Consider the following 17068-nt stretch of genomic DNA (forward strand, 5'->3'; position numbering starts at 1 on the left):
GTAGTTGTTTTGTGTCTCTTTGCATATGAATTGTTTTTGACAGTAGTTGGTTTGTCTCATTACAGTTGTTTTGTGTCTCTTTGAAGTAGTTTTGTGTGTCTTTGTAGTTGTTTGGTGTACCTTTGTAGTTGTTTGGTGTACCTTTGTAGTTGTTTTGTGTGTCTGTGTTGTTTAATGTTTCTTTGCGGGACATTTGCATCCCTTTGTGGTGATTTTGTATCTTCTAGTTTTTGTTTTCTGCCTCCTTGTGTTAGATGCATGTCTCTTTGTGTAATGCTTTTGCCTCTTTGTAGTCATTTTGTCACTCTTTGATTGTTTTTTGCCTCACTGTAGTTGTTTTCACTCTATTTGTAGTTGTTCTGTCTCTTTGTGGTAGTTTCTAGTGATTGATTTTTGCAATGAAAAGTGAACCGTCACTTCAAATAGGAGCCCTAGGTATCAGGGGGCCCCGGGGCCTGTGCCCAGGAGGCCTGTTCATTAATCCATCCATGAACAAACTTGTATGCCCTTCACGTCTCCTAACACTCACATGAAACACACAGTGAGGGACAGACAACACACGGATAATCTGGAACTCATCCAATCACAGAGGGTTAGCTTTCATCCACACCAGACAAACTCCCCATGTCTGTAACCTTCAGATATCACACATGAATTTATGCAGCTACTATGAAGAGGTTTCTTCCCCCTGCTATTTGGCATCGTTCCTGGATCAGGGTCAATCCAAAGTCAAAGAAAAAGGTCTTTGCATCCAAACGTTTCTGTCTTAATTCTGTCTTTCACAGTGCGTGTTCCTTGTTTGATCCAGCTAGTACTGCCAGAGGTCAAACACCACGTTCCTGAACGCATCACTATTCCTCTCGTTGACGTCCGATCGGGGGAGTTCGTTTAGCATGCACCTTGCAGAGTCAGACACTTACAGCTCATAACAAATTATCGCACTACTTCAGGCTGTGCAGGGGAATCGATAGGATGGCTTCGCCTCGCGCCGTTGGCTCATAAGTCACTTCATATGCATTATTCATTTCAACACTCTGCCACTTCAGGTGCCGTTTAATTACACTCGGCCAGGTAGTTAACCACTGCAATCGTTACTAAGATAATGCTTTGGCCCGCCTCGCGGGTCTTCATGTGTGTGCGTGTGCATCTCAGTAATGGGACTTACGATGATGGACAGGAGTTTTCCATATGTGAGGTGGGCAGGGATGTGGTCAGGCTTGCTCCTGAGGGACTCTCTGTACCAGTGGCCTGCTTCCTCCAGTCTGTTCAGCCTCATGTAGGCCTCTCCTGAAACAGGACACCGATCAGGAGTCAAGGTTAGAGACATTAGAAATCAAAAGCTTCTCACAGCACAGTGCAGGAGAGTGTTTTAAAGCAGTGATGCTCTTTTACAGAACATTTCCGTGCATTTTATACCTATATTTTTCAAGAATATTATCAATGAAGGCCAAAATGAAGCAACTAAAACATGACTTACGTTTATTATTGGCACACTAGTTACTGACAGAACTCGTGTTTTGTTGCTTTAGTTTCCTGAGGCCATGTTGGCCATTTAATTACTTAAAAAATTGGTTTACTTGGAAAGGTTTTGGCAGTGACACGAAGTCAGCAGCTGTCATGGTTTAAGGCTGCTGCTGTCTTAGTCTGCCTGAGCACACAGACATGCGTCGAACCACCTGTTTAAATCACATTAGGCGAAGCTCTCAGCTCCCCAGTCATCGCAGTGTTTGGATGCTGGTATACCAATTAATTTATTTAAGTTTACATTTTGGAAGGAACAGTTCATCCCAATACCAAAAATATATTTTTTAGATTGTTTTGATGTAGAGATGTCTGCCTTCTGTCGAAAAAATTTAATTTGTTGTCATTTTGTGCACCTTTGGTAGCTGTGCGTCTCTATATGATGTTTAATAATTACTTGTGGGACATTTGTGTCATATTTTATTTTATTTTGTGTCTCTGTAGGATGTTTGCCTCTTTGTAGTAATTGTGTCACTCTGTGATTATTTTGTGTCTTTTTGTAGTTGTTTTATGTCTCTTTGTGGTATTTTTGTGTCTCTTTGTCATATTTTGTGCCTCTTCATGGTTGTTTTTTTGTCCACTTCAGATAGTTTTATCCCTCTCTTCATGTCTCTGTCATTGTTTTATGTCTCTTTGTGATAATTTGGCAGTAGATGGAATTAGGTGGCACTGGTGCTCAAAGTACCAAACCATTTTTTTAAACAACAATGTCATTTCCCAGAAACCATGACCCGGTTACTCAGGATTATCCACAGCAGCTTGATATGCGGACTATTTTCTTTCTACTGAACTACACCAGTCAATTTTTTTGTTGGTGCTTTGATTTTAGGGATGAACTGTCCCTTTAAATCTCCCCACCCCAGTGCATAATTAAAGACTTAGTATAACTGTATCTCAAAAAATTCCTCCAGTCTTTTCTTTTTTTGTTCTAACAGGTGCCGGGTAAATAAACCATCTTGAACTCTTATCCAAAGTGTCAGCATTCCTCACACGCAGCATAAATACGCCGATGTAGCTCAATCTCCGAAAGAACAACTGTTGTGTTTGAAACTCTATGAGATCCCGTTTGATCTGAGAACACGCCGTCAGCCCTCCGGGGTGAAATGACATCAGTCTGAACAAAGAATCCCCCCGGACATCGCCCTAATGCAAACACCGCCCTCCTCCAACCCCTCCCTCCACCTGACAAAACACACTTCCTACTCTCAGCTAGCTTGTCGGAGGGGGGGGGAGAATTTTCTCGCGCACATCTTCCTGCAATGTCAAGCATGCCGTCAGGATGAGCTTCCAATAATGTAATTAGTGTTACAATAACAAAGGAATGGATGTGATTTATTACGGGGATTAGGTTGGATCCTCTGCGAGAGGACACAGAGTCTGTGCACACACTGATGAGCCGTGTTGGAATCAAACAGGTGGTTCAAGTCCTCTGGACTCTCCTCTTGTTTTTTTCTGGGAAAATGTGTTCATTTCAATTTGTCAAATTCCTTCAAAGCTCGGATGAAATGGAAACAAACACAGGAAATCGATTGCTAAAGTTCGGGCCAGACTCGTCCGAGGACTACACGTTTTTAACTCACAATCATGACGTTGTTGTTCAAATTTAACCACACGCAGATGGTTTTTGTTACCTCATCAAATCCTGATAAACATTTCAAAGTATGTGTCAACACTGCCATTCATATCAAACGCTACACACATCTATTTATTCTGTTTTAAATCTGTTATTTCTGCACAGGGTGGCGGAGTCCGGCAAATATAAACAAAGTCAAACTGTGTTGTCCTTTAAGGCCATTTTGTTTATACAATTATTTCAGCCCTAAAAAACAAAGGCAGCTTGTTGATGTAGTTTGTTAAAGCATGTTAGATCAGTCTATAATGTTTTTTTTTCTCCACTGATTAAGATTCTTCCCCAAAATTACATTGTGCACCTTTAATAAATCACTTAGTTTCGGGGCGTTTTCAAGAAACTGAAAGTTTGCCAGACGATACAGGACCGTGATTTTTTGTTTGTGAGGATTTATTTATTATCTTTCGGGTGATAGCATCATATATGATGATATTGATATTGTTTATAATAAAAAACCTTAACCGAAGATTTGAATGTAAAAAACTAAAAACACACTGGCATTTGGTACAGCTGAATAATAATATAATAATCCTAGAATTTCAGTTTCTGCATCACGAACACAGACACAATAACTCACCCATCATGTTGAAAAGGCTGTGTGGTGCAAACTGTCGGGGCATTTTCTGTACCGCTTCCTTATATATAGACAGGGCCTCCTGTAGGGGAGGGAAACACGTTAGTCCAGCTTTGAATCAGCATAATACAGGACTAACTCCACACTTTCCTGTTCAGATCTAAATGGTTGAGCTAGTAGTAAGTGGTTAAATCATAAAGTAGTTTTTTATAAAAGCTTCTCAATGGTTTCTTTGGTTCTCTCAGCATGATCTAACCTCCTGCTGGCCCTGTTCATGGAGCAGCTTCCCCAGGTTGTACAGGCAGCTGGTGACGGAGCTCTTGTGGGCGTGGGGGTCCTTCAGGTTCTCGTCTGGAATGTCGGCGCAGGTCAGGAAGGTGCGTTTGGCCTCCTCCAGGCTGCCCTGGTTCATCAGGATGATTCCTGTGTTCAAGTATGCCGCTATGAAGAAGAGGAGGAGGGGATATTAAATTAATATAATATGAATAATAAAAGTTTATTGGTTATATAAGTCTATCTTGCTCAGGCTCCACTTTTATTCATGGCATGAGCAAAATAAACCAAATATTGTCTGCATGAGCTCATTTTCATCATAGCCTATTGTAAAATAATATATGATTATGTACATGTTGTTATCTATATTAATCTCATTTCGTGTAATTTGGGTGTTTGATAATGTTCTTTTTTTCTTAGCCACTATAATAAAAGGTTTTTTCCTTTTGTTCTTTTGTCTTTTTAACATTTCCTTCCTTGTTTGTTCCATTTTCTTGCATTTAGAGTTGCAAGATTGCCTTTTTCCTTGAAAGCTTTTCATTCACGATCTGTTGGAAAACTCTAAAATACAGATCATTTAACAGGTTTAAGTTTTTGTCACTGGGAATTTAATCATCATAATTTACCCCAAGCCCCTTTTTCTGCATCATCATCTTTAAAAAAGGAGTTTTCATATTAGATATAATTTACATAGATACCAATATATCTGTAAAAGGCCAATATCGGACGATATATTGGTCGGGCTCTACTTATAATTAAGCCAAAAGGATTCAGGACAGAGCTCAAAGGCAGATAAAACTACCATAAGACGTAAGTAGGTAAGAAATAGAAATAAATTAAACTAAAAGGAGATTAAACTGAGGGCGAATTGAAGATAGCTTATCAAGTATTAAAAAAAGGAGTCTGGAAACCTGTCCTTCCTCATAAAATTGTCCTTGGTACTGTAAAAAACTGCCCCTCATCTCACAAGTGAGCAACCAAGTGTGAGATTGAATCTCATCACTTCACCGTCACGCTCAAGTCGCCCGAATATGACCCTTTAAATGACCACGTGGCAAAGGAACATCTAATTCAGCATTAAAGTCGGACCATAATGGTGATCTAATAATGGCCCCTTAGCTCACATTTAATTAATCCATACCAAGAATCAGCCCAAAGGAAGGACATCTAATTGCGCCAGTCATCAAGGAGCAGCCATAAAAAGGAGACTCTTAAAGTTGACTTACATGCCAGTGTTGGCCGGCTCCCGATGGCCAGTTTGTAATAATGCAGCGCTTCGGTGAACCGCTCGCTCTCCTGCAGCAGCAAGCCGCTAAAAGACACACAAAAAAAGAGCAAAAATCTGAGACATTTTTATAAAAACAGAGCATTTGTCTTGTTATTTTTAATCTGTGGATGTAAAGAAAGCTTAACCAGAATGTCAAAATGATGAGGGCACTCTGGGTAAAAGCTCAGCTAATGAAAACAAAACAAAAAAGTAGCGGCTTCTGTATCCCTTTACCCAATATACCAACACATAACCCCAATATACCCGACCATCAATCACATCTACACAGCACCTCCGTTTCAAGGAGTTCAAAAACACATCGTTTGGTTTTCTCCCTCCTCCCTTCTCCCTATGTTGCTCTGCCAGCTTCCTGACACCCGTAACTTGAGAGGCAGCCGAGAAGTCGAGAGAAAAACAGTGTCAGCATGAGAGCGAGGGGAGAGACACGGGTCTGCTGTGAGGTTTTGGCACCTTTGACACCCCTGTGTTGCAGGATTTGGAGGGGCTCCTTTCTCCCACAGGCCCCTGCAAAAAAAACCCACGGCTAATCAAATCAGAAGCGCGAGCTACGAAGAGCCACGAGGGGACACACAAAAAAAGTTATTTCCTCTTTGTCACACTCTTTGCATCACGCTCGGTGCCGCGCATCACACCGCTGTATCAGATCTATTTTTGTTTTAGCTTCTTCAAGTTCTCGCTGTCTGTCACTCTCGCCCCGTCGTTTTGCCTTTCTTGTTCTGCCGCCGCGATCTCAAGCTGATGGATGGGAGGAATCAGAACTCGTTCAGTGTCGAGACTTTTCTTTGCAAACAGCGGGGTAGCAGGAACTCAGATCTTTAACACTCACAGGTTATACAGCATGTCAGCCATGTTCCCTCGGTGGTGCAGAGCGTTTCTGTACGCCCTCTCCGCCTCCGCCATTTTGCCCTGGTTCTTCAGTACGTTCCCCAAGTTTCCCCAGGCTACGGGAGACAAGTGTCAGTCAAAAGTTGCACTTTCAGAGGGGAGAAAACACATTCAGAGATTGTGTTATCACTGTCAAGTCTCAAAAAAAAAAACTGGCACCAGTTAGTTGAACAAATACAGAATCCTTTATATAACTGTGAACATGGTTATTCTGCTTATGTTCAAGTTGGGATGTGCTGTAGAATTACTCCTGTGTTCAAATTTAACTTTTTCAAAGCAAATCTTTCATGAAGGAGCCTGAAAGTCACACTGTGGATGTCTCTGTGGGCTGAACTGTGGTGCAGAGATGTTCTGTTCTTTTCAGATCACGAACAAGGCTGCGCAACAGCGTGGAGACAGCCAGCGCATGGGAATAAGTCTTATTAGGATGGGCTGGTTCTCGTTTGATTCATTCAAATTCAATTGTGCTTGAATGACTTTGTCAGTGTTTCAAGAACTTAAAGTTAATTTAAGAAAATGCAGCGTCAAATGTGGTTGCCGGACTTTTCTTGCGAACAAACCCAAGTTATACTCGAGAAAGCATTGTTGGTTATTGGTTCAACACGCAGCAGCTTTGTGTTTCTGTTTCCTCAGGCAGTCGTAGGATATTAAAGAGTGGCAGGAGAGAAAGAAAAATCATGGTTTGAGTTAAAATAGCTTTGCTCTACACGGGATGCAAACCCCGATCTCCTGATTCAAGGTCCCAGGAGTCACGCACCAACCTACTCCAACCTCATCCTTTCTTCATTGCTTACTTGTACGTAAATACTTATGTAACTTAACTTAACTTGTCATAAATTCACTTATTTAAACCAAACTATATTTTCCTAAACCTAACCAAGTAGTATGGTGCCTCAACTAAAGCAAAACTTGAATCTGCTGTAAGCGTTGTCATCGTTTAAGCTAACTTCCTGTCCTTTTTTAATACTTATATAGAGTATAGGAATATAGAGTTAATTAACACACCTTTATTAATGAGAAAATAAAGCTCTCAGCAGCTTTAACCAAGCGTTTAACTACATAACGTACTTTGTTCCTTTCTTATTGTGCCAACAGTTAAACCTCCATTTTCAGAACATTTACTTGCTAGCAGTCTTCTTCACGGCCTTTGCTGACACATCACTATGCTTCATTCCATGTTACATTGTCACCAAATGTCAGTAACTGGAATAATGTGAATAATGTGAATATGTATGTTTAAGTTAGCAAAATTAAAGCTTGTACATTTTTGTGAATGCCAGCACTGTGACCTCTAGTGACACTAGTGCCTAATGATAAATGCTAACACACGTTGTTAATGTAGCATAAGTAAGGACAGGGCATTAAACCAGCAAAGTGACTTGGTAGCATTAGTTGTACAGCAGTATCTGAACTATGATAATATTAGCTAACATTAGCCACAATTAGCTACTAGCCATATGGTAAAGTAAGCTCTCTAATGACAGTTGGTGCTCTTCTCTTACCTTTAGCAGGATTCACACTGATCCCAGACTTGTAGAGATTCTCCTCGTTGCTCCAGTCCCTGTTCCTCTGAACAGTTCTGAGCCCGTTCAGCAGCACTAGTCCCGCACAGAGACACAACAGTAAGGCCTTACAGCCTTTAGTCCTCAGTCTGACGTACAAGGTTCTTGCACCGGTCGCGACCAGTAAACAGAAGCCTATACTGGGGATGTACAGAACCCTCTCTGCTATTACAAAACCTACGTAGAAGAACAGGTTAGTGGCCGGGATGAAAGGCAGTGACATGATGCCTAATGATAACAGTACTAGGTTTTCTGTGGGGGGCAGGGATGTCTGTGGAGGGCATTGGTGGAGTCCACCTGAGCCATTCAGAGTGGTCTTTGGCGGCCCCTGGTCTGTGTTATGGTTTGTGTCAGGGGCATGGTAACCATTCCCGTTAGTGATTGATTTCCCATTAGTGATGTAAGCTTTCCCATTGGTCTCCTTGGCTTTGCAGGTGGGGCTGCGAAGGCCAAACAAAGCCAGCAGGATAAATCCACCATAAAAGGCAACGGTGTGAAGGTTCCTCCAGTCGGCCAGAGACCTGACCAAGGGCACGGCGTCCATGGACCAATCGAAACTGAGCCTGTCGGGGCAGAGCAGGAGCCAGGCGTTGGCGGCGGGCAGGTGGAGGAATGTCAGCGTCCGTGTGAGCAAATGCGGCGAGTCAGCTGCGGGGTTGTCAGAGTTGGAGAAATTGGGAGGCTTATTGCCCATCCAGTGGAGGCGAGCTGACAGCAGAAACACTCCCCAGGAAGCCAGCACGCCGAGACTCAGCAAAACACCGATGTTCTTTTTCTGCAAGAGAGGAGGAAATAAAAAAAAAAAAAAAAAAACATCAAGCTAAAGGAAAACACCTAAATCAACATCTCAGTCCAGAAGAGCTTAGTCAAAGCCGCAATATTTTGTCCCCGCGCCAGAGCACATGAATTAGTTTTCATTTTTAGAGGCTATTTTAATACCTGTCAAGCTATTCAAGGTTTGGATCAGAGCTGAATCAGAGCAACTACCATCCTGTAAACTTATTTATAGCCTCTGTAGACAACGAAGTTATTAAGAGGGATGGTCAGTTTTTTCATGATGAGCTGTTAGGGTTTGATTTATCACAGAAAAGCTATATAGAAAAGAGAAACTATGCAAAGCAATCTCTGGAATGTTTTTGATAGCCGCCCGGGGCTGAGACCGCACTCACGTACAATTATACAGTTCCTCTGTAACACTAGCACTGTTCTTAAAATTAAAATGCGCCATGGCCAGAAACAACACAGCTCTGTTTACATGATAATAGTGAAATATGACATTTTCAAACTGGTGAAAGACGCACTGGGACTTTGGACAGCTGTGCACCGTAACGGGTGTCACTTTCTGTCAGCAGCGATGTGACGGCTCAAATCACGAAATAGTCATTTTTAATGGAATACGTCGTTTTCAAACTGGTGAGAGATGAATTTCACATTTGGTTTGGCAGCAAGTACGTAAATGTCAAGAACGTTTTATTGAGGGTAACAGGGGAAAAACCCAAAAGAAAATGTAAGAATAGACAACGTACTCTGTTAAACTTGCAGGTTGACGACAAACTGATATCAGTAAGGAGAAAAATGACGTAGAAATCCGTAGAAAATATGCATATATACGCTTTACAGTGATAATTTTGCTTCTGGGTCTAAGAAATAAAATGCTTTCATTACCCCGCCCTGATCATCCATGTCCATGAGACATAATCCTCCCGAACACGACCCGGTTTTGTTACAGATGCGGTAAAGAAGTCCTGTCCGTCTCTTCACCTCCACAAAGCACACCACAAGACTGACGCTAGCTAGCTAACCGCTACCCGCCATTCTCCGTATACAATTAAACCACCCTCCCCCTCAGTTCTGACCTATCCGGGGTCAACTTTGAAGTGAACTTAGAGCGTGAGGGACTTTCTCCATAAGTCTTTCCTTGGTGCCTGTCAGGGTTGCAGTGAGTGTGACTGCTAATCAGCTTAGGGCTCATTGTGTTGGCATGTAGATGCTGTTTACATCTCATAAGAGCATTAAATCTGCAGCATGATCACCATTAGGGTCCTCTGTCACGCAACACCTTTAAGGAGAAGTGCCACACGCCAGTGTCAACTGAATGGTCCCCTTAGAAACTTGAAATCATGTTAAACTCGTTACAACAGCTGTAGTGATACTTGGAAGGCCATTCAGTTAAAAAATTGGACTTTGATGCATAAATTAGACTCAAAGCAAGAGACAGGAAGTATGGGTTACGCTGCAGGGCCAAAAGTGTAACTCATTTCAGTAGCATTACAATGATCTGCAATCTCAGTTACTAAGACATGACAGGGTTGTATAATCACATCCTTGACCTTTGATCGCCAGCTTGTTAAATGACATTCCTCAGTGTCAGCTGAGACAAATATGTGAAGGCGTCTCCGTAAGACTGATGCCATTTTTTTGTTGTCTCACCTTTCAGATGTTTCGATGTCAAACGTCCTCAATGCCACATTCTGCGATGATGCTTTCTGAAATCAATCACGGCTAAAAATCTGAGTTCTTTTTTTCCTTTCGTTTAAAAGACTGGTGCAACTGGAACGTCATACAAGCAAAGACTTTACTGAGAGAGACAGCGCGGCGCAGTCCAGACCAAAAAGCGCTTGTTATTCATGTTTCTCTTTACCTCATGGGCCGAATACGACATAACATCATGAGCGATGATCACAGAGATGCTGCACACTTCCTTTTTTCTGAGCCCATTTGTTCTTTTCCGAGCAGCAGTGTAATATGAACTCTGTTTGAACCTGTCCAAAGGGAATTAAGAGCTGCTGCACGCTTACACTGTAAATGCTGTTTATCTCGTGTGGTATTATTGCTGAGGACAGGAGGAGTTTATATATCGGTGGTCTAGTTTTTGTGGTTCAGTGTTGGCTTTGATATGAATAATCACCATCAGGGCATCTATAACTCAAAGTGTTGATCCAGTGTAGCCCTACTTACGCTCTTATCTCCTAAGTGAGTTTACTCTACTATAGTAATGATTTAGACTCTCAGTATAATCCGCCCTGAATGAACTGCACAACAGGCAGATAAAGTATTTTTTCAAAAGGCTACACAAAGCACGAGGAACAAGCTTTTATTTGTATCACTAATAAACTTCAGTGAGGATTACTCCCTCTTTTATAAACGCAGGCAATCAGACAAACTGTTATCATTTCGCTGCTTCCTGATCGATTAGCAACTGTAAAGACAACGGACAGTTTAATCAGGAGGACATCGGACCATATTTCAAGGTAAAACTACAGGTTTGATAACTGATTAGCTTCCATCAGACAACAGCTAGCATTAGCAGTCAACCACATTCTAGCTAACCATACTGTTTTGATGGGATACGATTATTAAACACACACTTTGGAGTCTAAACCTGGAAGTGAAACACAAAGGATGTAATCAAATAATGTTAGCTAGGAAGTTGTTGGATGCTAACATCAGCTAACATTCAGTTGCTGGTCAATTGGGAAGCTGTGAAATGACAACAATTACTTAGAATTGCCAACGTTTATACTACATTCATTCAACCACCTTCAAGTTTCCCACCCTGACAATGGAGGAAAATGGCCGCCGTGTGAATAAGATCTATGGTGGCTCCTCAAACGGTTAGCGTAGATGCTGCTAGCATCAGTTTTATAAGAACTGGAGAGTATATTTAATTGAAAGAAGAGCACAGAACTGCACTAAAGGATTTTTCTCAATGGAAAAGATATTTTCGCTACTCTCTTCTCTCAGGATTGATTTAACAACTGGTAGCGTCATCCCAATGTTGATCTGAATGGTTTGAATGGTAGGCAGGCAATAGATGCTAACCGACAGATGGCTCCTAGCGGTCTAATTGGACAAAGAACCTCAAGCATACTGGAGGAAAAGTAAAGACATTGTGTTACTTAAGTAAAAGTCTTCAAAGTGTCTGATATCAAATGTACTAAAGTATCAAATGTACAAGTAATATGAGGTTATACATTGTTAATCTATGCTGTATACTATTGGTCCACCAGTTATCGCCCATGTCAATTATCATTAGTGTTATTCAGTATTTTCTTCCCAATGACTGAACTCAGAGTTTTGTTCATACTCATTTTTATTGCTGACATAATTTAAAATGGTCTATTTATTTCTATCTTGCTCCATATTAGTAGGAATATTGTCTTTTTGGAATACAGGCAGTGCTTGATTAAGCTCATTTGAGCACTTTCATGAACCATGACGGAAAACAAAAGTTCTCCATGTTCGGATTAGAATAAGAGGTTTAAGCATCAACTTGCCTGACCTATTGGCTCCAGTTGATTTCTCCAGACCTGAAATGGAAAAGCATTCGTTCCCCTTAAGAGTTTAGCTGAGGTAGGGAGAGTCGGCTCAGCTAGTTACAGAAAGTCGCTCGTCATTAGTAAGATGGAAAAGGGCCAGTTCAAGGAGTTCAACACTTTGGAGCACTCTGAGAGGAAGTGAGGGTGGAAAAAAAAAAATTGGATATTGATTCGGATGCTGAAAGGTGGTACACAAAGGATGAGAGAGAGTGCCTTTTACACAAAAAGAGGGGGAGGAGGCGGAGTGCTTATTGATGGATGAGCCCGTATCAGCTGTCAAGGGAGGAAACTGTCTGAGAAATCCAATTCTGCTTGGTATCCCAAAGATAAGCCAATTCCAGTGAGAGAGTCATTTGTGGTATTTAGGTGAATGAGCTTCATTTTACCCCTCGCTGCCTCGTCTATTTCTAAATCGTTCCTTAATTGACTGCCCGATCAATCACAAACTCACAACTCAAACCGCAAGCGTGCCGGAGCGGAGGCTGGCTCTGCTTTTTAATGATGGACGATTACGAATTCAACAAAGTCAGCAACAAACAACCTGTTAGTTATCGAAGCGGGCACGAAGTGGAAGCATCGCAAGGTTTTATTTTTCTGTAAAAAGTGGAACCAGGACCGCTGGAGTCTGGTTTGACCTTCAGTCTTCACGCCCGAGTCTTCTGTGGCCGTTTGAAAATAGATCTTCAATCACCTCCAACAACTGAATCACTCCTAATCAATAACAGCTTGTAATTGCTCCAAAAACTCTTTTAACCTTCTGATTGAGCTGTTGATTGATTGATTTTCCTAACAGGAAAAAGGAATATTAGCAGGGTGCTATCCTTACTAATAGAGCCCATAATATGAGCTACTTTGTGCTAACAGCACATACATTTTGAGCAAGAACAGTGGATGAATGCCTAAAATGAAAAATATTCATTTCACAGCAATCTTAGACAAAATTCTGGACATCTGTTGAGCCTCACGGTGCACGATTTGACTCCGAGGAGCGCACAGGTGTAACTAATCACGTTAACAATGGTGCTGTTACATTCAAGTGTGCCAGTAAGCTAGCACGCTCAGCACGCGGACAGAGCTAATTAAGTTTACGAGCTACACCTGTGTTTGACAAGCCAAACTGCTGCTACCAGAAAGGTCTTTACTGTGTTTATACAGCGCGTCCGTGTACGCAAGAAAGAAAATCTGACAAATTCCATTGCAGCTGAGTTTTTCCTTCAGCGCGCCTCCGCCAAGGCTCAAAAGTCCCCTTTATCCACATCAAATCGCAATCACTCAGTTAACAGCCACCTAGATACACCAGGTTCTTTCCCAGATGCATTATTCCCTGATAAATTAAAGGAAAAAAAAAACATCCCGTCTCATGATGTTAAAGAAAGTGAGAAAAGTTCCTTTTATCCAGATCCGCAACAGGGTCTATTCTGGTCCGAGACCCTTCCTCCATCTCAGTTTCGTGGAACTCTGTTCAGTGGTTTTTGTGTAATCCTGCTGACAAACCAACCTACAAACTGACAGAGTTGGAACAATAACCACCTTGTGTAACAGTCATCATAACAACTTATCTCTTTACACCGACCTTGCATGATTAGACCCATTTCTTTGTTTCAATGCGAGAACTCAAATCAAGTATAATTCAGGTATTTCTCAATCTTACGCAAGGTAAGGTCCTGCAAAACTTACGTTGCCTTAAATCGGAACGCAGTTAGCCACACTAGCTGATCCGAGAGGGTGCTTTCTGTGTTTACTTTCAGTTGGACACTGAGAGAATGACTGAAATCCATATTCTCATATTTGTGGCTAATGCTAACGTAATGTGAAGTCCAGCAGAAAAAATGTATCGTATTAATTTAAATGCAAACGCAGTTAGCCACACTAGCTAATCCAAGGTGCTTCCTGTGTTTACTTCTAGTCCGACATTAAATCAAACATTACTTTACATTACATTACTCATTTTGTTGGAGTCAATTTTACTGAATGTCTAACATTATAGCAGATGCAAAATTAGCATTGGACCTAGCATTCTTCATAAAAGCTCTGCATGTGCTGTAATGAAACTGTTCACACACAATGAAACATGCTGATCAAATACAGGGTGTCAGTCGTGTTAACTTCACATTTAAAGAGCCTCCTGTTCCAACAATGTGCGGCTCTGCTGCCAGTTAACAATGTTTTCTTCACTTGGCATTTGTGTTTCTCAAATTTCTACATGTTAGCATGTTTTTGCTCGCTTCCATGTGAGAAAAAGGTGGGAAAAAAATAAAGAATGCACCACCAAAAAAAAACAAAATAGCCCCACTAATACCAGATGTATCACCACCGTCTGTTTTTCCAAAGTGACCTCTGATTTAACTGTTTTCATCTTTCCTGCAGATTGACTTCAATTCCTGGGAACTGCTTCTAGCTGTGATTGACTAGCCTTGAGATCAGCGTATCCATGGAGGACGGCTGGCGTAATCCCCCGCCAACTGTCAAGAACGCGGCATCCCGCTCGCTCCAAGCCTTTGAACCCGACGATCTTCCACATATCTCCTCCACTTTGGATCCTCATTTGGAAATTCAGCATCAATTTTTGTGGCTTTTCCCCCCCTCTCTCCTCGTTTTTGTTCACCCTCGGTTTATTACTCTCTCTTCCCTGAATTTTACCCGTCTCTCATTCCCTCCGCCGCGCTCTTTCCGCACATAAACATTACAGTATTAAAACTCCCGAGCCTTCATCTTTTAACGGTGCCATTCATTATTAGCTCTCGTTTTTATTAATCCCAGAAGTGTGTGGTCTGCCTGTTGACACTGTAGCGTGCAGAGTGTTTAAAACATGTCTGAAGAAACAGCGGGACACAGCTGACTTCATACGAGTGCTGTTTAAAGCTGCCGTGGACTGACGCAAGACAGCGGGGGATCAATCTTCCGGACTTTACTTGTTAAAGTCATTTCCAATTTGAGCCGCCCATAACTCTTTTTCCAGCAGACTGGGGCTGATCGTGTATGGCATGTTTTGCTGAATGTTCGCTGAGAAATTCTAATTAAATTGTTTTCTTGTTTTCCCCCACAAAATCTGTTTGTTTTTTTTAAGCAAAGTATGATGCCAACCACGGAGTTTTAATCACAAGCTATTCTTTTAAAAAGATGTTTTTCGTATCAGAATATTTTTCAGAAAATCTAGCAGGAGATACATCATCCCACTTTCTCCATGACATGCGTATGGAAAAGGCGTTTTGGATACTCTGTGTTTGCGCAACACACATCCAGCGGAGCTCATATTTGATGCATTACCAGTGACATGCTAAACTGTGTTGAAAGGTACAATGAGGCATGCGTCCAGCTCTTTTTCCAAGCCCCTCTAATGCGTTCTGGATTCTGCTGACTTGGCTCAACTCACCCAAGTCATCAGACAGCAGCAAGCGTGGCTGGCTGGCTGGCATTGAGAGGGTTGACTTTGATAGAGTGACCTAATTACCCCATAGTTCTCTCCGTGAAAGCCGCACTGCTGCCGGCACAGAGACCTGTAATGAGACGGGCCACAGGTTGAAGCCACCGAGACAGCTGATCAAAGGGAAGGGCGCCGGCGGTGTTAGCTTGACATTTAGAGAGCCTCCTGTTAAGAGCAATGTAGGGACACCAGGCATGAAAGGGATTTTAATACAACACAGAATCTCTTGATGCTCTTGATGAGATGTCACACATCTGATTTAGTGTTACTGGCGCCATTTCATACTTATTAAGTTACTTGAAAGACTTTCGTCAGTTGATTCGCAGTGTTTAAATTAATTATGAACAGCTAAAATGCTCGCTCCGGGTACAGATATACAGCAATCACTCTCACAAGCAGATTTGTTGTTAATTGGGGAGTGATTTAGGGCCTCATTTGCTGTCGTTACATCTAATGTTTCCAAAAAAGTCCCTGTGCATTTTCACAATGACTTTCATCAACCTTTCCTAAATAACAAATTTGACCTCGGTTTTGTCATGCAACCATTGACGGTGTAAAAAAATGACGGAGCATTTGTTTCTAACGCCCAGCAGGGGGCAACTCTGTTGGTTTCAAAAATAAGTCTTTAATCAAGTATGTAAGCTTATGAGAAAATGAGCCGACTTCTCACTTGATTTACCGCCTCAGTAAACAGTTTCCGAATGAGTTTATGGTCTCAGTTGCTGGTTTCAAATCTTCTTCAACACAGCATGATGCTCAGTTTGTAAATTTAGGTTCCATTTAGAGTAAAATCAACGATAAAGCAGGGTACTGTATGCTCTATGGCGTGGCTACCTTGTAACTTGTTCTCAGTCAGATTTAATCCAAAGCTTACACTGTGTTGTGAGAGTCACAACCCTGGCCCAATGACTCAGATTAACTCAAAATTTAAGCCATTCGGTTCAGTAACATTAGGTCTAGGACTGCTGTGCAATTGATTCAGTTCATTCCCATTCAATTTTGCCAGGCGCTAAACTGGAAGTTAGCTGGCTCAATTGACGGAAGTCTATTGTGGGCGCTGTTTGGGCCCCACAACGCATACTCAGGAAGTTGAGCTTTTTTAGCCTTGCGCGCTACTGAGCAACTTTCACATGAATGAACAAGGTTCCGACTCTGACGCTGTATCCAGACTTTAACTGTCCATGAGCTTCACCCTGTTATGGTCAATTCTGGCCCAAAAAAACTGTGTCACCGAAGAAGACGTGCCAGAAAGCCTAAACTTGCATTACTCTTTAACGCGAGCAAGGTAAAGAGCACGCTGCAGAACTCGCTACAGAGGGCATCATTACGCGGCTGAACGCTTCTGCTTCAAGATAACTGGCACGACATTCATCAAGCCGTCGGCTGGTTACACTGAACTTAACGTGCGTGCCTGCAGCGCTCATGGAGACAAACGAGGAGGAGGAGTCGATAACATTTTAACTGAAGGAACACGATCAGATCCTCTCTGTTGTCCGGCTCGTAAAACGCGACCTCTCAGTCTCACCTTTTATTTGACTCCAGGTGCACACATTGAAAGTTTCAGCAAGGCGTGGAATACGGAGGATCAGGGA

At 42.0% G+C, this 17068-nt stretch overlaps 1 protein-coding gene across 2 annotated transcripts in view; it reads right to left on the reverse strand.

The window, feature by feature from the left end:
* LOC115595587 (protein O-mannosyl-transferase TMTC2-like) overlaps positions 1-17068 on the reverse strand; it is a 69490-nt gene that overhangs the window by 17818 nt on the left and 34604 nt on the right. For both annotated transcript variants that reach the window (XM_030440242.1, XM_030440243.1), the window contains 6 exons: positions 7674-8508; positions 6113-6227; positions 5225-5310; positions 3982-4166; positions 3729-3807; positions 1166-1287 (listed from right to left, as the gene is read on the reverse strand). In XM_030440242.1, the coding sequence (XP_030296102.1) occupies positions 1166-1287; positions 3729-3807; positions 3982-4166; positions 5225-5310; positions 6113-6227; positions 7674-8508 (1422 nt within the window). The remainder of the gene's footprint in view (positions 1-1165; positions 1288-3728; positions 3808-3981; positions 4167-5224; positions 5311-6112; positions 6228-7673; positions 8509-17068) is intronic.

The sequence above is a fragment of the Sparus aurata genome, chromosome 14 (genome assembly GCF_900880675.1).
Source record: "Sparus aurata chromosome 14, fSpaAur1.1, whole genome shotgun sequence".
NCBI lineage: Eukaryota > Metazoa > Chordata > Actinopteri > Spariformes > Sparidae > Sparus > Sparus aurata.